The sequence below is a fragment of the Petromyzon marinus genome, chromosome 3, assembly GCF_048934315.1.
Source record: "Petromyzon marinus isolate PM22_M1 ecotype Great Lakes invasive population chromosome 3, UKy_Petmar_22M1.pri1.0, whole genome shotgun sequence".
NCBI lineage: Eukaryota > Metazoa > Chordata > Hyperoartia > Petromyzontiformes > Petromyzontidae > Petromyzon > Petromyzon marinus.
Window position 1 is genome coordinate 4755935 of NC_133669.1, and position 24578 is coordinate 4780512.

Consider the following 24578-nt stretch of genomic DNA (forward strand, 5'->3'; position numbering starts at 1 on the left):
ACGCCATCTTTCAGTGCCATTCTATGACATGAGGTGATGCGCACTTTGCATTGAGATTTACACGTTCAACTTTATTCACCTTGTGATATGACGGTGATATCAAAATTAGAACATAACTGTGGAAACATGCACAATCCTGTACTGTCCGGACCGGCAGCTGAGCGGTATAACAAGCGGTTCACAATCAGAAGGTTGCTTGTTCTAATTCTGGTTGGCCATTGACTCAGACCATCATTCCCTTGGATCAATAAAATGAACATTGCTTTTGTGGGGCATCAACAGTGGTTATCCTATGGATTGATTCACCTCTGGCATAAGAATGTGGAAATTCCACCACCTGCTCAGGGCTGTAAATAAGAGATGAGCGCTGCCTCATTTCTCATTTGAGCAGGAAATCACTCCGACTTTTTTCTCTTTGACACCACAAAATCACATTTGCATTAAAGGATCTTGCATTAAACACTGTCATAGAAACAAACAATGATATAGAAACGTTGCATTGACATTCTGTGCACAAACTCACTTGCCTCTCTGTGCATTCATTAATTTTATTACCATTAATATGCAAGGCAGCATGTTACATAATAATTGAAAAACATTGTTGTTCAGTTTGTCATGCAGTAGATAGCATTATGACAACCCCATAGCTTGTTCATGTGCATGCATGAAACGTATACATATATTTTACTTGAGATGCTATCACGGCATTCCACATTTTATATACTTCCTGGAACAGTCAGCACTCCTGTCACACGTGATGAATGCGATGTGAGCTCTTGGCGCATTCATTTTGTGCAAGAGACTTATGCTCCTTTGCTGTGTGTGGAATGAAGTCTTGGCCAGTGCTCATTCCATTGTTTCAAAAATGCTTGGTCACATCCAGAAATGCAGTGCTGGCTCATGTCTAAACACTGACAGGCTATGAATGGCCAAAGTCATTGTCATCTGAAGCAGTATCTGTAAAATGCTTAACCAAAACCTGTTGACCCAATAGCATTTAAAGTATCGTCACGAATGTTGTCGTGTCAAAACAAGCATGTGTTGTGCTCAAGTTCATTCAGGGGCACTGGGTTAAAGGTTATTAAAAAAAACATCCACATTCCAATGGTGGGATTAGTTTCTCCATAGGCCAGCCATTTTTGAGATCCCACAAAGCATTGCTCACTTTAACGAGCCTCGCAGGATAAGGGCTACTGGTATGCAGGGCTGAGTTGACCACCGACTGTGATTTATAATCTGCGACCTTTAAATGGAGTGTACGGACCACTGTTCCATCCAGCCAGGTGGATGGCACATTTTAAAACTATGTCCAACTCACAATCGGAAGGTTATGAGTTGAAATCTCATTTTTGTGATCGCTACAGCCCTTATTTCATCCTGGGTTAATAAAATAAGCACAGCTTTTTGGGAAGTCAACAAGCTTTGCCTCTTTGAATGCCTCAGTCCCTGTTATAGACAGCAGAATTTCCACCGTTGACCCATGACCGGGCACATGGGTCCGATTAACAATGTTCAATACTTATTTCGGCATGAGAACATTTTTTATTACTTTTAAGTTTTCCTAAAATTGTCACGAATAACCAAGTTACTGCATGAATTGAACTTGTGATTTTATTCTTCAAAATAATTTTACCAGAAGACCATTTGGCTATCACAACACTTCATTAATAACGACGCTTTTACATATAATAACAGGAAAGAGAAATACTGGCAATGATTTCGAGTCTAAAGCTATTGTTCTATTTTGTGTTACAGCTGGATCATTTCCATTTGGTTTATGTGACCCCTCTTCCTGGAATAGCTTAGAATGCCTGGTGATTTTTCAAAAAGATGTGTCTTCGAGGCAGACTTGCATACTCCTGTCATTGTTAACAATGGGGGACATTGTTGACTCCTCGGTATTAAAAACGGGATGTTCCTCTGATAAAAGATCAGCGTTTGTGCGGAAGAGGAAGGTCGTTTTGAGGTCCGGAACTTCTTAACACGATCTCACACTGGTCTGCATCTTACTGAGACTGCCAGAAGATGGCCGTTAAACAGCTTGGCAATGAAGAAATACAGAGTGATAGTCTTTTGGGCGTGCATACGTACATACACACCGATAAAACGCATGCAGATACACAGGCAGATATGAATTGAATGGAAACAGTGAGTCTTAACCAAAATCACCCTGAATCCACAAGATTTCTCCTTCAGATGTCGTAAGCTAAGAAAGGCAACCTGGTTAGAACTTAGATCTCACAGTGCCGAGGAATTCCAGCTGTTCTAAATTTTGGGCTGTGATGTGTCTTGGAGGAGGCACCACAACATTTATGAGCTCGCATTTGAATTCCACATTTGTATCACATACACAGTATATATCTGCGTCCCAGTGTTTTGTGCATTGTATTGAGATGCATTTGAATTCTGGTGTAATGAAAATCCACATTGTATGTGGGGCTAGGGAGTGACAAAAGGAATGTTTTCATCCCATATCCGTGATCTTGACAACAGTTTATAGTACCATCTCATCTCATCCCTGGAGAAATGCTCCCATTCTCTCTCACCCTGTCATGGACAGATGAAAGAAAAGCTGAAGTAGATTATAGATGAGAGGGCACTCGAAGGCCACACGAAAGAGATAATATGCAAATGACAGTTCCAAAGATATGACAGTGCATGCATACAGCACGAAGAATACTGTGCAGGTGAAACAAAGACTAAAAATGTACCACATGGATACAAAAATGTATGTATCTTATTACAGACGATTAATTACAAAAAAAAACGGACAGCATTCTGGCAGCCAGCATTCCTGGCGATGAGCGGTGTCGACGGACACGGCCGTGTCGAGACGCGACCACGAGTGGCACCGTCGTTACCGATATCATTGGACGTCGGGTAACCCACACTTGTTGTAATGCTCGCAGGGCCGTGCGCGTGCTGACGTGGGCTGGCCTGGTCCTCCTGCTGGCAATGCACGCCGTCAAGACCGTGCACCGCAACGGCGACTGGGAGACGGAGTACACGCTTTTCACGTCGGCGCTCAAGGTATCGCTCGGACAAGAGCACGCACGCTGCACGCAGCAGCAGCAGCAGCGGAGAGAGAATAGACATTGAAAGGGGGGAGTGGCGGGGGGGGGTTTGTTAAGCACCAGAGGTGTGTTAGGGTTAAGGATAGTATCAGGATAGAGCAACATATTTGTCAATAACAACTGTGGCAAAAATGTGTAGTAGGCGATGTTTGAGGCAATGGGCCTTCGTAGCATTTTATGTGCTGTGGAGAAGGGCCATAGTGAAATATGGGAGAAACACGGTCAACCATGTTTTTATATCTTCATGTCTGTATTGTTTGATGACTTCCTGAAACAAGAGATAGTAAATACTTTTAGGCATTGGTTTAACATGTGAGAATGTGCATTTACAATTTTTAGTCGGAAAGAATACATAAAGTGAACAAAATGGCATTTTCTTTGGAACTTATATGCGGAGATTATTATCCCCTTAGAGATAATGTGGACTGCACTACTGTATAAGTGATTGACCCTGAGACACAATCATTATTCTTTCTGATTCATATATTATCAAGAAACTGACTGGTGTGGGATTCAGGTCACATTAGATTACAATTTAGGCTTGACTCAGACTATGGTGGGAGTTAAAATATAACCAGTGTGGGATTGAGGCTTTGACCACAGTGAGTTTCTTTCTGACTCACCACTGTGAGGTTCAGGCGATGGTTGTGACAAGCAATGGTGTAAATAAAAAAATATAGTTTTAATCAAGTAATAGAATGGGTAGTTTATAAAGTAAACATTGGGTAGTCTGCATGCCTTTATAATCGCTGCGATAGTACTTATTTCTATCTTTGGACCTTATTTATCCAAGCTTCCATGAAATATCGTACAGCCCATAACTCTACTGATAACGACAACTACATAGTTCACTAGCTGGAAGTGTGCAAAACAAAATAAGTAAGCAGATAATGTCTTCTTCAAATGTATATTTATTTGCCATTCGCCTCATGGCCCTCAATCATCGCTGGTGAAATTATTCACTCGCAGAAGGCCGTGGCTATATTTGAAATACTTTTTTTTATCATGTGGAGATAAGGATATATGATGGAGCTGTAGTGTTTACTTATTGATTGTGCTCTACAATCAATAAGTAAGTTGTACAACCAACTGTTGGAATGGATCCTACGGTACAGTAACTACTCTGCATCCCTCTTGCCATATTCTTGTCTTGAGGGGAGAGTGTGGCAGTGGTTTTGCACTATGTTTCTGATGCACCCTGACTGGACATCTTTGAAAAAGGGATTCTTAGCTCATCAGATTTCTCCTGTCTAAATTAAGATTCTGATTCTATGCACAGTAGTTTATCGGTAGAGTACTGCGTAAGCGTTTGTGAAGTATTGTTCACCGCAAATATTCTGCCGTGTACACGTTAACCGCAGAATGATATTGGGCATTGCTGCAGCTGTTGAGCATCGGTTGAATTGTGTTGATCAGTAGTTGCTGTACTTTTTACCTCATCAACCTTCTTAATAAAAAATATATTTACTGCAATCCGATTTTCTGACAGCTTAAGCCCTTGTCACACTGTACGACGTCACGAACGGTTGCATGCAATGTGATACGTGTGCATCACCTACATGTTCTTGCAACTCGCAAATGGCTGCTAAAATTAACTCCTTTCGCGTGTAAAACTTCAAATTGCACGACACAGATCGTTGGAATAGCGGCTTGCATAGTTGTAGTCGCGCTGTACTGCACTATGACGATACACGATGTGATGTCCTACATCATGTTGTGTGTAACTGTCGGTGCTTCTCACACCGAATAACATAACGAGACGTGAACGCCACACGATGATCTCGGCGTGATCCACCTGCCCATATCCAAAGCTCTGTATTTCTGGCATCTGTGAGCGCACAGACTTTGGACTTGGGAGTCCAGCATGCTTTAAACCTTTTAGATTGTCTTGGCAATGAGTCATACATACGCGGCCCCAGTTAATCAGCCAAAGCTTTGCACCCTCAGAATAGTCGAATGTGAACTGGGTAGTTTTGTGAATGACATTGGTTCATTGTTTCTGAATACCGGAGTTAACTTAATGGTGTGTGGGTATATGTGCGTGTGTTGAGAGGGGAGCGGTAGTATAGCGGTTAGCGTGCTGCGCTTCGAACCTGGCGACCCTGGTTCGATTCCCGCTCACAGCCAACACCAGTGACGATTATCTGAACCGGTCCTGCGCCTCCCCTTGGTCGACTCAGGCTCAAATGAGTACCTGGTGTGATGTGTAAACATCGCCACGAGGGAGGCAAAGGCGGGCGGGCGTGGTGTTGGCCACCCACCCCCTCGTGTGCTGTGCCGGCCTTTTTAGGTGATCGCTAACAGCACTTGCTCCTACAGTCTGTTAAGGCTATACGGGGGAGCTTTGTCTCTGTTGAGAGGAGCGGTTCTCCTCTCGTGTATGGCAATATGTTCAGGAGCTTAACGCCAGTGTCGAGGTCTGCTAGCTATGAGAGGGCTCCAGGAGAGAGTTCATGTAGTAGGGGAGCAGTTGTGCAGTGGTTAGCGTACTGTGCCAAAACACCCGGTGAACCAAGTTCGATTCTCACGATCACTAACAGTTGCAAATATTTGAACATGGCCTGGGCCTCTCCTAGGTAGACCCAGCCTTAAATAAGTACCTGGTGTGGTTGTGTAAACATTAGCACTGGGGAGACAAAGGCGGCCAGTATTGGCCACCCTGGTGTGCCGTGGTGGCATTCATATGTGCATACAGTACTTGCGACAGCAGTCTGTTCAAGGTGACATGGGGGATCTTTGTCTTTTGTGTGTTGGGTGAGAGTGAGAGCTGTTTAATCAGTAAATGGGGAAGTGGGAGGGGAATGGTTTCACATTTGGACTGTATGTAACACCGTGAATCGTGCTACAGTGAGGGAAAAACGTATTTGATCCCCTGCTGATTTTGTACGTTTGCCCACTGACAAAAAAATGATCAGTCTATAATTGTAATGGTAGGTTTATTTGAACAGTGAGAGATAGATTAACAACAACAAAATCCAGAAAAACGCATGTTTTTGACCCCTCTGCAAAACATGACTTAGTACTTGGTGGCAAAACCCTTGTTGGCAATCACAGAGGTCAGACGTTTCTTGTAGTTGGCCACCAGGTTTGCACACATCTCAGGAGGGATTTTGTCCCACTCCTCTTTGCAGATCTTCTCCAAGTCATTAAGGTTTCGAGGCTGACGTTTGGCAACTCGAACCTTCAGCTCCCTCCACAGATTTTCTATGGGATTAAGGTCTGGAGACTGACTAGGCCTCTCCAGGACCTTAATGTGCTTCTTCTTGAGCCACTCCTTTGTTGCCTTAGCCGTGTGTTTTGGGTCATTGTCATGCTGGAATACCCATCCACGACGCATTTTCAATGCCCTGGCTGAGGGAAGGAGGTTCTCACCCAAGATTTGACGGTACATGGCCCTGTCTATCGTTCCTTTGATGCTTTGAAGTTGTCCTGGCCCCTTAGCAGAAAAACACCCCCAAAGCATAATGTTTCCACCTCCATGTTTGACGGAGGGGATGGTGTTCTTGGGGTCATAGGCAGCATTCCTCCTCCAAACACGGCGAGTTGAGTTGATGCCAAAGAGCTCCATTTTGGTCTCATCTGACCACAACACTTTCACCCAGTTGTCCTCTGAATGATTCAGATGTTCACTGGAAAACTTCAGACGGGCATTTTTATGTGCTTTCTTGAGCAGGGGGACCTTGCGGGCGCTGCAGGATTTCAGTCCTTCACGGCGTAGTGTGTTACCAATTGTTTTCTTGGTGACTATGGTCCCAGCTGCCTTGAGATCATTGACAAGATCCTCCCGTCTAGTTCTGGGCTGATTCATCACCGTTATCATGATCATTGCAACTCCACGAGGTGAGATCTTGCATGGAGCCCCAGGCCGAGGGAGATTGACAGTTCTTTTGTGTTTCTTCAATTTGTGTATAATCGCAGCAACTGTTGTCACCTTCTCTCCAAGCTGCTTGGCAATGGTCTTGTAGCCCATTCCAGCCTTGTGTAGGTCTACATCCTTGTCCCTGACATCCTTAGAGAGCTCTTTGGTCTTGGCCATGGTGGAGAGTTTGGAATCTGATTGATTGATTGCTTCTGTGGACAGGTGCCTTTTATACAGGTAACAAGCTGAGATTAGGAGCACTCCCTTTAAGAGTGTGCTCCTATTCTCAGCTCGTTACCTGTATAAAAGACACCTGGGAGCCAGAAATCTTTCTGATTGAGAGGGGGTCAAATACTTATTTCCCTCATTAAAATGCAAATCAATTTATAACATTTTTGACATGCGTTTTTCTGGATTTTTTTGTTGTTATTCTGTCTCTCACTGTTCAAATAAACCTACCATTAAAATTATAGACTGATCATTTCTTTGTCAGTGGGCAAACGTACAAAATCAGCAGGGGATCAAATACTTGTTTCCCTCACTGTAGATCTGACTAAGTACACATGCACGTGTTTGCAATGTGCACTCAAGTGATTTGTATATATGTACACATTCACTTGTTTTCGCATGCTTGTATGTGTTATTTTATGCATTTGTGTGCTTTGTCTGTACTATTTATTAATATATAAAACTTCAGAAAAGCATCATTATGACCACTGTGTTGCAGACAATTTAATGTATCACATTGCTTAACTTTGCCCTTTCCCATCACTAGCAATATTTGCAGTTCGTGTCTGGCTGTGGCTCGATCTTGAAGTAGAAATGCATCCTTGTCCGCCGTGTTGCAAACTGCCCATAATGCAATTTTTCCGAAGTCTCTTTGCCATTGTTGTACTATACACCTATGCTCCACACAATTATTATCCCCTATCGTGAGCTTCCTTTTTTAGCGAGTCAAGTGTTATTTTGTTACGTTCCAATTTGGGAAAGTTGCCTGGTGATGGAATATGACACGTTGGTTTATGAGATATTTTAGGAGAGTGGGGGGAGTGTACAACCGTTCTAGGTGACATGCTTGATGGTGCGTACCACTAATCCAGGAGCGCCATGGTGGCGAGATATTAAATACCTTGCCTGGTATGCAGGAGTTTGTGGGTTCGATCCCCACCCTGATGCCTGTATATTTGGAATTTGCATGTTCTCCCCGTTGTCAGGTGGATTTTTCTCCGGGTCCTCCAGTTTTTCCCTCCACATTTAGAAACATGCGTTTAGAGTATTTGGCTGCTATAAATATCCACATGATAAGCCACTTCGTTGAGCTATAATTTGTGGCTAGGTCGCTTCTGAAACAAGTTATGTAGCTCAGTGGGCTTTACCTAAAATAAAAAAATATCTTTTTAGTTCAGTTAAGCTTTGCAGATAATGGTGTTGATGTGAGACTGCTACCCGGTAGGCCTTTGAGGTTGTCAGAAACGGGGCAGTGCAGAGTGCACCGTACGTAGATGTTTACTAATTATGGATTCCAATGCTGGGGATTTCCCACCTACTCCCGTTTCCTCCCGCTTGTAAAACGGTCTCGGAATTTCTAACCATGTCACGCAGGGCAACATGAGTCTGCACACTCATTTTTGTGGGGGTTTTTTGTATGGAAAATACATTACTGCTTCTTAATTACTCTTTGATGAATGAAATATTAAGGGAGGGTTGTTTTTCTGCTGCTCTCATGTCATATTCTTTGCCTTGGGTATGACATATAATCCACATAAACCTTTTGATGCAAACTGGCACAAACTGAGCAACACAGTACAAACACAATAAAAAAATCCAATTTGGAATTCCAGTCAATCAAGTGAGGTTCTTCATTCAGATATGTCCGTGTGGAATGCCATATGCTGAAAAGATCACATGGAATCATGATAGACTGCTCTGTTTGCTTATTAAATCTGAGAATTATGCGTTCACATCAGTGGAAATATACATGTTTTCAACCATAGCGTGTGTGATGACTTCATAGCGCTTATCAGTGACTGCACCAAAAACATATGGAAATCGTATCTGATTTAGGCAAGCTCACATTTGAAGGCTATTAATGAATATTAAAACAAAATACTTTTTTTGGATGGCTTGCAAGAAAACACGCTTTACAGAACTTGAAAGGGAGCCTGTTGAAGTGGCTCCAATCGCATTTCTGTAAATAATTTCTGTGGAAATTCCCAGACATCTGGTGGTTGTCAGAGAATGCGTAGAGTTAAAGGTCTTCATATATTACAATAGATAACCCTTTGTTCTGCAAAGTCAAACGGTCAATCAGTGGATTGGTATTTATTTTCATTGACTTGAGTACAGTACTCTTTTTCAGATGGCTACTAACTGACCCTCTACAATAGAAAACAAAAATAATTTGCCTACTTTGGGAAGCATGTAAATATTAATATAGATAAGCAAACAATGTCTCATTCATATATCTGTCTTTCCACCTAAGAAAATACTTTTATTCTACAATAGATAGGCTTGTTCGTAGAGAATTTAGTATAGTTTGAAAACATATATATCAATATTTATTCATGAAAGCCTCACTCATTCTTAAAACTTATTTTTAGGAAGGTCCCACATAGACCAGTTTCTTGTTCAGGAATTTTTGTCTTCGAAAAGAAATCCAGAGTACCCGGAGAAAAATGACACATTACAGGCGATAACACTGACTGGTTCTCATGGATGAATCGGGAAACCGTTCGGTGTACTGCAGTCTCTTGGCTACTTTGCAGCCCAATGGATATGGTAGTCTTACAAATATACTTCATCTGCCAACCATAGCATCCAACGAGCTTAATTGCATTTGTGCCCTCACCATGCTTAGCTGTAATAGTTAAGAGCTGTACACAAACCCAGGTGGCCCGATGGCAATGGGATGGCACCACTGGGATTCTGGTTTCTCTTCCACTTGAAGGGATCTCAAGAGGATCTCTCTGATGTCCACTTCTTGTGGGCCATTCACTAACACGAAGGGTTGTACTGCTGTGCCAGAACTCGGAATGGCTATTTTGTCTCATGACATAGCACCAATAGCACAGGTGGGATAAAGTATTTTTTTAAAGAGCCGTATACAGCCCTGCATATGCCCCCTGATAACCTCCCCCCCCCCCCCTTCCTTGCAGGTGAACAAAAACAACGCTAAGCTATGGAACAACGTGGGCCACTCGCTGGAGAATCAGATGAACTACACGGGGGCACTGAACTACTTCCTTCAGGCGGCACGCGTCCAGCCCGGTGCTGCCTTTGCACGACCACACGGCATCACGGTCGCACCGCACTTGCGCCCCACCGGTGCTCGCTCGCCCGCCCGCCTGCCCGCCCCGCAAAATAGCAGTGCCGTTTCGCTCCCCGCTGCCGTTGTTTTACGTTGCTCTATGCGCTGCAGATGACGTCGGTGCGCACATGAACGTGGGCCGCACTTTCAAGAATCTGAATCGCACGCGGGAGGCCGAGGACGCCTACACACAGGCCAAGGCGCTCATGCCGCAGGTGGGGCTTCGCTGAACCGCCCCCAACCCCCCCATCGGACTCGTCTGCCCACCTTCTCTTCATTGACCCAGCGGCTTGCTAGGAACCTACCCCGCCCCATCACCGCATCGTCCGTGCATTGTGCTCCCCACCCATACCCACCCAAACTCCCACCTGCTCACCCGACCACCCGTCTACTCTCACTCTCCCATTGTGATTAAGTGCACTCCTCTCTGATTGACCACACTCCCCTGCCCACTCTCTCATCTTATCACCCACTTTCTCAGCCACACTTACCCTCACCCATAAAGCCAATCTCACACTCACCTAATCATTCGTCATCCCCTCACTCACCTACGCAGCCATAGTATTCTCCCACTCTCCCACCCACTCTTCTGACAGCTCACTTGGCTACTCCCCTGCTCTGAAGTTCACGCCACTAATCTCACATCACCCTTTCATGTTTTATACCCTCTCACCCACCTTATTACTCACTTATTCACCCACTCTTCCACTCTCCTTTATACTTTACCACTCTCCCATTCACCCACTGTCTCACCTATTTACCTGCTCCCCAAACAGCTATCCCACTCTCCCACACATACCCTCTCATCTCAACACATCTGCCTGCCTCTCAGTCAAACAAATCCACGACCCTGCACAGTTTGATGAATAATGTAGTTTCCCAGGCATCTCCGCAACTGAACCATCTAGTTTCCACCGGATTTTCCCCGTGTCCTCCCCCCCACCAGGTGGTGCCAGGCAGGAAGTATTCGGCGCGAGTGGCTCCGAATCACCTGAACGTGTACCTGCACCTGGCGAGCATCATCCGTACCAACGAGTCCCGCCTGCAGGAGGCCGACTCGCTGTACCGCCAGGCCATCGCCATGCGGCCTGACTTCACGCAGGCCTACATCAGCCGGTGTGACACCCCTTTGTGCGGTCGCTTGCTGTGCTGTCAGCGGTCGGCGTGCCGAATTGTCCCTTAAAACACTTTGTCCTTTCTTTGTTGGTTCGTAGCTGGGCTTGGGCTCACTGATGAGCCGTTATGGGAGTAAAACACATCTGTGCTGACACTGCCAAAGTTCCTTTGTTGAATGGTTTTCTGCTGAAAGGCTGAGCTATCATCATGCAAAGTCTTTCATTTTGCATATTTAATACCTTTTTGTCATATTCTTCGAAAGCCAAAGTGGCGGCTGTGCTCCACTGGTGGAAATTCCATATTCTCATGGTGAGAGCCAGCCTGTCTATGCAACAACTACTGTCTTGATTTTATACAAAGTGGTACTCATATTTTTGGTAAGTCAGTCTTCGAATGAAATTTGAAATTGAAACCTTACCTACACTTTAAGCATAGCGCCACTCGGCCAGATTGATAATGTTTAGTTCTAATTACCTACCCACAATGCAGTTTTGCGAGACCTACATTTTCACTCGGCATTCTCAACATCACTGTCTGTTAAGGACTTGTGTTAACACCAAGACAAAATTGAAACGAATTTTTTTTTATTTCAGACAATTATCGCTGCCTGTGACCTTGTGGCCCCCGCACTTACCCATAACCCCGTGACCTCATGACCCCTCTGCGGTTAGTGGGGAGCTGCTGCTGAAGATGCAGCGGCTGCCGGAGGCGCGCGCGGCGTACGAGAAGGCCGTGGCGCTGGACGGGGACAACGCCGACCTCTGGTACAACCTGGCCATTGTGCACATCGAGCTGCGGCAGCCGCGCGACGCCCTCGCCCACTTTGAGCGTGCGCTCGCCCTCAAGCCAGCGCACCGCCTCGCGCTCTTCAACTCCGCCCTGCTCATCCAGGAGACTGGTGCGTGCGTGCGCACGTGTGCGTGTACTTGGTAGTAGGTCGACTCGGCCTCAAATGATTACCGGGTGTGGTGTGTAGACATCGCCACTTAGGGAGACAAAGGCGGCCGGGCGTGGTGCTGTGACCACTCACCCCCTCGGGCACCATGGTGGTGAGATGTTAACTACCTCGCCAGGTATACAGGATGGTCATAGTAAAAGCATTTTTTTTTTGTTTAGTGTGTTGTGCTGTGCGGACCTTCATAGGTGCTTGTGAACAGCACTTGCCCCAACAGTCTGTTAAAGGCTACACAGGGCTCCTTAGTCGTTGTGTGCTTTGGAATGATACAGAGAAGATTAGCATGGCCCCTGTGCAAGGGTGACACAAATTCATAAAGCATTGCATATTGTTTAAAGCCTTTCGGCTTCGATTTCCAGCTATGGCCAAAATCTGAACCAGCCTTGGGCCTTCTAGGAGTACCTGTTTCAGTGTGCAAACATCAGAACTCATCCACCAACTTTGATGTAAGACAAAAACAATGTTTGGCGGCCGCCGGCTCACGTGCCTGGAGCAGTCAGTCACTGAGCGTCCCGAACCGCTGAGTCACTGCCGTCATTCAAAAAACTAACTCAAAACCTCGTCAAGAGCCACAAGTGACACTACACATCTCAATCTCATTGGATGGGACGAATGGTGACTGTTTAACATCTGTTATTTGCAAACGGCTTGCTGAATTTGCGGCGCCTTAGAATCCGCCATTATTTTTGCCCACGCAATTGCGCTATTAGAGTCGCCTACTCACTTGCCTGCCCGCTCCCCCCCCCCCCCCCTCCATCTCCGCAGGTGCCAGCGAGCTGCTGGAGGAGGCTCACGGGCGGCTCCTGCGCTACGCCGAACTGGAGCCGTCCGACGAGAAGGCCTACTTCAACCTTGGCATGGTGGCCACCGACATGGGGCGCGCAGACGAGGCGGAGCGCTGGCTCCGGCGCGCCGTCGCCCTGCGGCCCGACTTCCGCGGCGCGCTCTTCAACCTCGCGCTGCTGCTGGTGCAGTCGCGGCACGAGCTGGACGCGCTGCCTGTGCTCGAGCAGCTGCTGGAGCACCACCCGCAGCACGCCAAGGCGCTGGTGCTGCAGGGCGACGTGCTGCTGAACCGGCGGGGCGACGCGGCCGGCGCCAGGCGCGCCTTCCAGCGGGCGCTGGCCGCCGAGCCGGGCAACTCGCAGGCCAAGCACAACCTGTGCGTGGTGATGTTCGAGGAGGGCGAGCTAGCACGTGCACACGACTGCCTGCGCGAGGCGCTGGCCATGGCGCCTGGCGAGGAGTACATCCGGCGTCACCTCGCCGTCGTGGCTGCAAAGCTCGCCGAGCACGAGCGGCAGCAGCAGCAGCACCAACAGCAGAATCAGCAGCAGAACCAGCAAGAGCAACAGCAGCATCAGCAGCAGGAGGAGGTGCGCATTCAGCAGCAACAACAGAATCGACAAAAACTGCCGAACCAGCGAGAGCAGGAGCAGGATGATTACGTAGAGCAGCATAGGGAGAGTCATCAGCAGCAGCAGCAGAGTAGTGATGACGTCGGAGAGGAACCGTCGGTGATGAGGCGTCACCGACGAGATAGTGATAGCCTGAGCCCACAGGCAGAGAATGATGGGAGGAAGCTCAAGGAGGATGTGGATGGGACGAGCGAGGCCCCTGCTGGGCGGGCCCAGGACATTGAGCGGAAGCGCAGAGAAGCGCTGAAGCGGCTGGAGGAGATAGAGCGAGCGTTAGATGGGATCTAGGGGATAGTCCGGGACGGGAGTTCTCAACCCATGGGCCTGCTGAGAATCTGGAGGATGCAAGCACCATTAGTGAGGATTCAGACAAGGCTGCATAACTTTGCACACAGGTGGCTTCTTAGTTGTTACGAAACCAAGACAAAGTTGACTGTACAGGCGAACCCCGCACCTACGACCTAATTGGTTCATGTACGACGGTCGCAAGTCAAGCCGTCGTAAGTCGAACCCTTATTTCCCGTAGGCGCAATATTACACATTGGAGTTCCATTCTTGGAAACCCATTACATAACCATGTAATACTAACATTTACCACGAAATTTATGAAAACAACCCTAACAAACATTATTTTAGCGTAACATAACCTTTACAAACATTTATTAAGTAAAAACAGACACTTACGTTTGATAATCCTCAAGTACTTTTCTGCATCTTCTTTTAAGACTGTAGCGAAAGGTGAAAAAAAATATACGTAAATTTGAAGAAAATTTACGAAGAAGTGAGGAGCGTTGTGAAAGAGATGCTGCGTTTGCTCTCGCTGCAGCTGCAGACTGTCAGGCTAGACTGTACATAGGCATTCAGCAGAAGAACAAAGCAGCGCTACCTGGCGACGATTGTGCCCATAACACGCGCAGAATTGTTGCCAACCGACTCGGTGTCGGTAGCAGCTGTTCGGTGGTCGTTGATACGAGTTTTGGTCGTTACCGTGGGGGTCTTAATTACTACAACAAAGGTCGTCAAAGCGGAGGGTCACAGGTCGAGCCAGCGTAAGTCGGGGGGTCACACGTAATTAAGAACAAGGCTCTGTTGTCAACCTATGTCGCGTTGTCTGCATTATTTTATTAGGCAATTACAATGCATTATTGACAGGCTTGTCATTAATGACTGTGGGGTCATTATCTGGCGTCGTGTAGGGCTGTGGATGCCACAGTAACTACGATCACAGGAAGCTGCATCACAGGAAGTTGTCACATCACTCCGATGGTGGGAAATCACCCTGTACAAAATTTATACTTGTGGGCTATGCTTAGGAGGTTCACAGAATTTATATAATCATTGGGCAATATTTATCGAGCAGATGGGCAACTGAGTTTCAAGGCTTTTTTTTTTAAGGAGAGTCGCTTCGGATGTTGGACAATCCCTCATGAGTATTATTGTGTGCGCCAGATGCAACTGAAGTATCTGGAGAAGATGCATGCAGAAGAGGAGAACATGCTAAAATAAATCCATCGTGGGCGTAAGTCGGGAATCTACTTTCTGTGCTGCCTCCTTCGGTCAACCTTGATGTCACCTGCAGATTGGACACCTCAAGTTCACCGTGATCTATGCACAGTCCGCCGCCAATCCCACCTTCGTTATCTTTACCACTCAACAAAGTGCTCAAGGGTCTGCACGGCATCTTTGAGTCGGCGCCTCTTCACGCCTCCCTTTCCTGCAACCCTAAATGGTTACGTAACACTAATCTACACAACACTAATTGCTTCCGGCGCTGTTGCAAAATGAACATCTGCCCTGTAAGCACTGCTGTCACAGTCTCATCATTGCCATCTGTCTGGCTTCAGTCTTCCCATTGATCACCAACATCCAGTGCCTGTATTGGTAATCTCCCCTTTATCCGTCACATACGTGCACCCTACCAATCACAACCTCTTTTACCTTTCATAAAGTCCTGGCCTGATTCATTTCGCGAAGAACCCGTCTCATTGGGTGGACTGTTTGCTTTTTAACAAAGAAGACCCCGTTTCACTGGACGGCAGGCTCCTTGAAACCTGCAGATGATTCGCCTGCAATCCAGCTGTGAGATGCTAGTATCTCCTGCGGGAGCGCTCTCTTCAATATCACTGCTACGCTTAACCAAAGGCATCCGTCTGCTGTGAAGTGGGGATGGTCAATGACTCTGAAATTATCGCTTGCGAGAGAAGGCCACTGCGCCTCTCTCATAGCACGATTGTCGGAATTGAATCATTAACCCGTGGATTAGTTGGCCAAGTTTAATGACGACCAGTTAGTAACTGTAGATTTTTTTTTTCCAGTCCTCAAAGGAAAATAGAGGAAGAGAGAAGTGAATTTGATGAGTTTTGTTTACACTCGGGAGCGTATTTTGAAGGACACGAAGGTAGTGAGAGTTATGAAAGTTGTTTAAATAGCGCAGTACTTTTTCAGAACAAGACGAATAGAAGGGAAGTTACATTGAGAGTGATCAGTAGTTGATGGCTTTATTTGTCAGGGCTTGAGTAGAGCTCTACTTTAGGTTGTGCGAGCATGACCCCGTGAGAGTCCACTCAGTTGGGTTTACATCAGATGGGATATGTTGTGGTTAAATGCAACCGGTGGTCTCTAGCCACCTGTTTGAAAGTGGCACCCAGTTAATGTATTAATAAAAGCATATTTTTCGTCCAATTAAGAGCAGTTTGAGTGCCTAACAGGCAGATATGAGTATTTTTAAATGCCTGTTGGAAATCACGGTGTGAATTTATGGCAGGTAATGCATATAATGAATTGTGCAGTGAGCAACAATGTAGTTTCACAAGTGTTTTTATTGTTGTTGTAAAGCTGCCCGCACGTTCAGGCAATGTTCTATTTGACAATACGCGGTGTATACCAGGAGAAACAATGTTTTGTTTGTCCCAGTTTTCGTTTTGTTTTAGAGCTGCCCCCGACCTTACATTGTGAGTTCACCGCTTAAGGTGACTGCCGCGCTTCGCTGCCACGATGAATAACTTTAGGGCAAAGCTCAAGAGCAAAGCTGTTCCACATCATGCGTTCGAGCAATCAAGTAAACCGACGCCACGCTCAAACAAGTATTACGTTGAGAGCGTTGGGATTTACACGCGGTATCATAGTAGAAGTCTGGTCTCTATCTCTCCATGCGACAACTATTGTTGACTTTTCCACAAAGTAGGTACTTGATTTATTAACCCCAGGGAGACGATGCGTCTGAATTGACTCCCTATCTGGATTTGAACTCGTAACCTTTCTGACTCCCGAGTCGAGATCTCTAAAGCACAGCGTCAGCCAGATAGACGATAACGTTCATACGCGCTTAGTTATCTATGCACAGTGTAAATTGGACAAGGACAACACACACACACATTCGAAGCATTTTTGTAGTTTTGGGCATTTTTCAGGGTCGCGCTCACGGTTTGTGATGGTGTGATTGTGCATCAGAGGAAAATGTCAGTGAAGTTATTTTCTCCGGTGCAGCGTCTCGTGACGGAAGTGATTGGATCGATGTTGACGTTGCCCGGCATTTACACCTCCTGACCACCTCGGTGTGTTGACAAGCATCATGAAAGATAAACCGTGCAAAACTTTTTAGCACAGTTTCACCATTAACTGTATTTTGCAAAAAGTAAGATAAAGCTAGCCTGAAGTTGCGGTTTCAACTCTATCACTTTCGTCGAAAACAAAGTTAGCACCACGTCCGTGGGTGGTGTACGTTTTATTAAGTGATTACCGAGAAAAGTACCTTGTCTGCAAACGGTGGATGACTATCATGTTTCGTACGGATGTGGGTAATGGTTGATAAGAATAATTGCAAGCCGAATTTTAACCCGAAAGTTAAACGCACAGATGATGCTTATCCCCAGTGTCACTCTGATAGCTCATGTAAATACCAGGGCAACCTTATACCGTAATCCATATCCCTTAACACAACACCTTAAACCACCCCTCCCCTCCCACTTTTGACAATCTTCGTCGAATATAAAACCCAGCTCTCAAAGCCAAACTTTGAAGCCCACACCCTTAAAACGCTGCATTAGGTTAGCTCTGACGGTATTATCAGAGATCAACAAACCTGCCCCCAGTAAAGTTGCAAGTGCCTTAAGTGTTGTAAACAAGCACCAGGATGTTAGACTGTAAGTGTGGATTCGTGTGTGTGTGTGTCCCGTGGGGAGCGGTGGTACAGCGGTTAGCGCACTACACTCCGAACCCGGCTTCCCGAGTTCGATTCCTCCTCACGGCCAACACCAGTAACGATTATCTAAACTGGTCCCAGGCCTCCCCTAGGTCGACTCAGCCTCAAATGAGTACCTGGTGCGGTGTGTAAACATCACCACTAGGGAGACAATGGCGGCCGGGCGTGGTGCTGGCCACCCACTCCCTCGTGTGCCGTGCCAGCCTTCATAGGTGCTCTCTAACTGCACTTGCCCCAACATTCTGTTAAGGCTATATGGGGGATTTTTGTCTTTGTTTGTTCCTGTGTTGGCTTTGCGCGTACTTATATACTGGGGCGTGGAGGTGTCGTGGGGTTTGTACAGTGGCAAAGCGATTTATGTAATGCGCTACGATTCCGTTGACATTTTTTATTCGTTTCATGCCCATGCACGTTCGTGGCACATTACTAGCATGTGTGCGCCGGGCCTTTTCTCGGTCACTTGATCTTAAAAAAAAGTACTCGGTGCGGTAGAGACACAGGCAGGTGGGGTCCTGGCCTCACCACTCATGTGCCCTGCTGCCATCAATTGGCGTCTGCTGACATCACTTGACACTGCAGTGTAATTCCTTCCAACGTTGTTTTCAATACTCCATGGTACTGCGCTACGATCCCAGCAGCCAGTTTTAAAATTCCTGGCTACGATGGCACACGATGACTTTACCTAACCGGCACCTCACGCAGGTTGGCTCAGCCTAGAATAACTACGGTGCCGAGTGACATTGTATTCAATATCTGTATGGTAAAGCTGTCGCCGGTCTCATCACTCTCATTGCTTACACGTGGCAGAAAGCAGCCCACACGCACCAAATAACGAACGTTACTTCAAACAAATTAGTTGGTGAGCCTGGGTTCGATTTCAGACTCGGGAGTCGTTCTGCGTGGAGTTTATAGGTTCTGTCCTGCTCTGCATCGGTTTCCTCCGGGTTCTACAATTACCTCCCATCGAATAAACTGGTATGGGTTAAACATCCCCATGCTAAAAGAAAATACCAAAAAATTACCCAATTGTGATTCCACAGCAAGCATCACCTCCTACTTTGAAAACTTGTCAGGACCCTCCTGAATAATATTCTTGACACTCAGCGAGGCTTTCCCGGGTAAACAAGCAAAATAATTATAATATTGGGTTTTAGGCAAACGCGAGTGGTATATGTGCTTCTGCATAAACCCCCCCCGCCCTCCACCATGTCTCTCATACTAAACGGAGGTGGGGGGAGGAATAGTGGGTCAGTGTTTGCTTGTGAGCAGCTGCGTGTTGTGAGTGAGGGGAGCGGTAGTGTAATGGGGTTAGCGCGTTGTGCTACGAATCCTTTAGCCCGAGTTTCGATTCCCGCTCACGGCCAACACCAGTGACGAATATCTGAACCGGTTGGTCCTGGGCCTCCCCTAGGTCGACTCGGCTTCAAATGAGTGCCTGGTGCGACGTTAACACATCGCCAATGGGGAGACAAAGGCGGTCGGGCGTGGCGCTGACCACCCACCCCCTCGTGTGCCGTTCCGGCCTCCATAGGTGCTCGCTAACAGCACTTGCCCCAACAGTCTGTTACAGGCTATACGTGGGATCTTTGTCTATGTTCTTCTCAGTTCGTGGGGAGCGGTAGTGTAGCAGGGTTAGCGCACTGCGTTACAAACCCAGTGGCCCAATTTCAATTCCCGCTCAAGACCAATAACAGTGGGGAATATTTTTACCGGTTATGGACATCCGCTAGGTCGACTCAGGCTTAAATGAGTATACCTGGTGCCGTGTGCAAACAACAGGAGACAAAGGCAGCCTGGCGTGGTGTTGGCCTCCCACCCTGTCTCATGCCTCTGTCCACTAATCGTACATGTTCCAAGAGTATATTTATTAAAAGAGCTTTTGGGGGGAGGGAAATCTCTGTCTTTGTTCACCCGAGTTGAATGGTGCTGTGTGCGAGGTGTTACAACATTCCTCTGAACGTATAGACGTGCTCGTGTTCGACATTTCGACCCCAGGCTTATCTCAGGATTTCACGAATGCTTTGTAGGCAATCTGGGAGTCATGTGGAGAAAGCTCGCTATGTGTTGCACTGTTTCAGCTCTTGATGACAGCCTAATTAACTGTTTAAATTAGACCCCGTCGTTTTCACTGTTGTCACTGTCGAAGCTTCCGAAGTCTACCGATGTGTCCTATCCCCCACTGTGTCATTGAGTTTCGTCTTTTATTATTGGTCATGCAATGACTTCAAATACTCCATTCAACCCTACAAGCCACCTCTATTGCCTGGATCCTGACACCCCAATTTCTGGCAGAAGCATAGCACCACCTAACACAATTACTTGGTGTGCTGGTGGTGTGAGTAAACCACATCGACGATGGGGAGAGAAAGGTGGCAAGGTGTGCACGATTCCGGCCACAACTCTCACCTCATCTCGTGTTGCATTGGCCTTGGTAGGTGCTCACATGGACTTCACTAACCGTTTAATGATGTCAAACAATAATGGTGCAACTCTTTTGTCAGTGCACTGCTGGATGAAGGCCTCCTCGTGCCGTATACGTCACGACGGTTGTTTGGCCATGCTTCACCGTGTTTGGTCCGTGTGCATTGTTGAAGGGTTGTCTCGGGACCGTTTGAGGTATTACTCGCCACCGATGTTGGCTCTGGGTAGAAATAAAACTCGGGTCGCCGGGTTCATAGCGCAGTGTGCTAAGCACTGCACCACCACCCGTGCCCCCCGTCCACTCCTCCCCAAGGGTTTATCCAGACTGAAAGAAATAGTTTATCAAAGCCATGCTGCATGCTAAGCATCCCTCGTGTTCCTAAGCCTTAACACTCAAGTTCAGATCTTTGACTCATGACGTTTACTTTGATTATTCATGATTCCAGAAGCAGACCATTGTGTTGTTTTGCTCACAAGAAAAACTCGTCTTTGCCGCGTGGGATTGACTGTTTATGGTTTGCCACCTATTTGAGACAACTCTGCAGATGTTAAGCAGGAGAATAAAAACTGTTTTTCTGCATGGAGGAGCTATCAAATCCGTTCGAGTTTGCCTACCCCTCTTTGCAGTCTGTCAGCTATTGTGCCAAATTATATCAGTCCCTATGTTTTCACAGCTGTCATCCAGTTGATCTCGTGTCCGTCCTCCTTTTACCTCTTACCTATGCCCTGTAGAATGATGGTGGAAAGTCCCAGGTTTTTCTTGTCAAGTGTCCAAACGATTAAATGTTCTTCTCCTTCCCTCGTGCAAGCAGTCGACGTGTTTGTGTTCTCCTCTTCGGAGTGTAAAATGACTTCGCTTTTTTTTTATAGCACAGTATTCTTAGTGTTAGCTAGGGGCAAGGAATTCCCACCACCCAGCCAGCGTGCAGATGGGGTCGCTGGCATGTTAATTACGATTGCAGAGCACCCGTGTTGCTCGCGTTGCTTTGTGTAATGTGTCACTCTTGTTACTCTGTGTGGTGTAATTTTGGGCGCGGTGAAGTCTGGGAGGTATTTAAGGCTTGCACTACGCATAGTACACTGCAGAGCACTGTTGTTCTTCGTAATTTTAATATGTTACTACTGCAGATTTATTCCTAAATGTCAACAACACGCACTCCCTGTTTTACAATGATCCCTCCGGAAAAGTGTTCACCGAGACACTTAAAATATGGTTCTCAAAGACCACGTTAGCCGTTACTCTGCAATAAGACCTGAGGGGATCAGACCTTGGCACTGGTGAAAATACTTCACTGGGTTGGACAACACTGTCTGAAGCATATGGGCAGTAATGCAAGGGGCATTACCCCTAACTGTTATTTTTCGTAACATTTAAAACAATTATTTGGTGATACTGCGTTGGCAGCGGTACACAATCACAAGAAAATAAAACATCGATACATTAATCAACTACACTACATTAACATTATATAATAGGTGCTCTTTAAAGCAATAGGCCTTCTTAACATTGAAAAATATAAAATGTTAAGGATTGCATAACACTTAAAAGGACTGAGAGAGCAGTGGTTTACACGTAATTACATTAAACCCTGCATTAGTGCATACAATAACACTTCACAGTAGACTAACATCATTAGACACTGGTCCTTCTTCGAAGCAGACGACAGATAGATAACCTTTACCGAGTTGTGAATGGCATGTTTACAATGTGGTCACTACGTGGCATGTCTTAAGAACAATGTTCCCTTGTCAAATACAAACTATGAATCAACCCATTGTAAAATCATCATCGGCCAATGATATATTCACTCCTGGATGGAGGCCTCCGTAAGACGTCACGGTCTTTCACGGTTTTGAAAGGCGAAAGTCCGTGTGTAGCATCTTAACACGAGTCGAGTAAAATTAAAATCGGTAATTTGAATTGAAATATGCTTACGTTTAAAGGAACGAACGAATCATGTCAAGCTGAGAAATTTGCAGTGAGATTAACGGGGCATGTCTGCTGTGTAGCTACAGTTCAACTGTTGGTTTAAGTTGGGGGAACATTCCGTGTTTTTAGAGCTGACTCATATGTGTTGGCGTTATTGCAGAATGCTTGACTCGTAATCTGGCCATAATTGCACGTCTTACTCCGCTATGGTTGAATCAGCCGTGGTCAATGAATTTCAGTTCCTCTGTTGAACGCTAACAACGGATTTCGTAACCGGACTGGTCCCTGCCAAAGCGATGTGGAATTGTCACCACTGGCTAAGGGTCACTCCTGAAAATGAGCACCATCCCTTGTTTGATCAGGAAGCCACGATGACTTTTCACATGTATTTTGGCTCTGTATTGATCATTTATAAGGCAGTTTTAACGATGATACTGGTATGGTGTTTTGAGCCATATGTTATATTTATTTGCAGGGTTTTTTTCCAACCTGTTTTGTCACTAGTTGTATAATGTTACGTTATCAGATCTCACGAAGATTCCACTCTAGGTCCCCTTCACTGGAAGGCAGTGTAATCCTCACCAGAGAATGATCCCATCGGGAAAGATGCTACCGCAGATTTGCATCTATAAGTCTACGCAGGTTCATCTTTCTTATCCAGAAACCAGATATTGCTTCTTTCAATAACTGATTTCAGGGAAAGTTTCGCCGTGTTACAATCTTTTTGTGAAAGCCACACAAAGCTGGGAATGGTCAAAATAAGTTGACTTGGAAACTGTATTATTTTTATTGTGCGATGTCATTGGTGACTAAGATCATCATATGCCACGCGTGAGTACCTGGTGTAAGCACCGGTGTTTATAGCCTAAACTCAACGGTGAAGACTCTGTGATCTGATATTCATTATGAACCACTTAAGCCACCCAGCCACATCATGTTTGTGATTTAAATGAACGCACATCCTGACAAACCAGTGAGGTTATATAACATGCACGTTGTGTCGTGGGTTGTTTAGTTGGGTGAAAGCATTATTTTGCAATGTTATCAAAATGTTTGACCGCTGCTTGTGCGCACGCGCGTGTGTGTGTCCTGGGCCTCCCCTAGGTTAACTCAGGCGTAAATAAGTACCTGGTGCGGTGTTTACACATCAGCACTGGAGATACAAAGGCGGCCGGTCGTGGCGTTGGCCACCCACCCCCTCGTGTGCCGTGCTAGCTTTGATAGGTGCTCGCTAACAGCACTTGCCCCAAAAATCTGTTCAAGATTCTACCCGGGGGGGGGGGGGGTCTTTATTTGGTAAATGACTTCGTGCAAAAGCTGTGTATGGATAATCATTTGAGTCTGAAATCAATCTTAAGCTGCGAATTTAAGGTGCAGATTGGTCTCATTTCGGTGATTCATTGTGTATGCGCGCCTTAATTATAGTGGTGTGTTTATGTGCAGTTTTGTATGCAATGAAACTCGTCAAAAATAAAATTGTCTTTATTTTGATGCTAAGAGAATCGAGCTGTGTTCTATGTTACACAAACTAAGTGGAACGTGTTAGAATGTACATTCAATCGCGCAAAGAGAACGCAAATTTATTTCTGAACAAGATTAAAGTGTTACCATATGTATGTGTTTTATAATCCTTGAGGAAGCAGTGTATCGAAAAAAAAACAAAAAATGGCCTCTGAAACACAACACTGGCCAATAGGAATACTCATCACAGAAACAAACCACAAGGAATGACTGGGTAAACAGTTTGTGTCCAGACACATCCAGAATACATGTGCTATAATTATAATGAATTAACAACTTGTGGAATCTCCCACACTTCATTACAGACAATACCTTCTCGTGGTAATGCAATTTTAAAGGCCACCATTAACAGACCACGGTATTATTCATAATTTGGGTTTTGGCTTAAGTCTTGTAAAAATAATATGGTGTAAACCCTTCTCCACCCAACCAGAGCCGATTCATAAAAACGTATACGTGAATAAAACGTGCCAAATGTATTTCCGCTTAAGCACACGGGTGTGTTTGGAGATTAATAAACTTGACACGTTTGTTCGCGTGACACATTCATTGGCTGTTGTCGGTTGGAGGGGGGTTTACGACGCATTCCCCGCTACCCCGATCAGCATGGTGGGCTACGTACGGTGCGATAGAAGTTCCACACGCACCGTTTTCCATCACGACCTAACCAAAAACCCCAATCGTAAACCGTAATTTTGGTCGTCAAAGCCTATACGGTATATCAAACACAAAAATAGATCGCTTATAATAATAGGCGATCTGTCACTGCTTGTGTC

The 24578-nt window shown here is 46.0% G+C and overlaps 1 protein-coding gene and 1 non-coding gene across 5 annotated transcripts in view; both read left to right on the forward strand.

Annotated features, from left to right (window-relative positions):
- Positions 1 to 23783, forward strand: part of TMTC3 (transmembrane O-mannosyltransferase targeting cadherins 3) — a 39603-nt gene extending 15820 nt beyond the window's left edge. For 2 of the 4 annotated variants that reach the window (XM_032971391.2, XM_076072929.1), the window contains 6 exons: positions 2910 to 3030; positions 10089 to 10200; positions 10352 to 10455; positions 11187 to 11356; positions 12028 to 12254; positions 13077 to 23783. In XM_032971391.2, coding sequence (XP_032827282.2) covers positions 2910 to 3030; positions 10089 to 10200; positions 10352 to 10455; positions 11187 to 11356; positions 12028 to 12254; positions 13077 to 14017 — 1675 coding nt within the window. In that variant the 3' untranslated portion in view covers positions 14018 to 23783. The remainder of the gene's footprint in view (positions 1 to 2909; positions 3031 to 10088; positions 10201 to 10351; positions 10456 to 11186; positions 11357 to 12027; positions 12255 to 13076) is intronic. The other 2 variants (XR_012946412.1, XM_076072931.1) reach the window with 2 other exon arrangements.
- Positions 12538 to 12644, forward strand: LOC116958674 (U6 spliceosomal RNA). The gene has a single exon (XR_004405444.1). It is a non-coding gene; the product is annotated as a U6 spliceosomal RNA (small nuclear RNA).
- Positions 23784 to 24578: the final 795 nt, after the last annotated feature.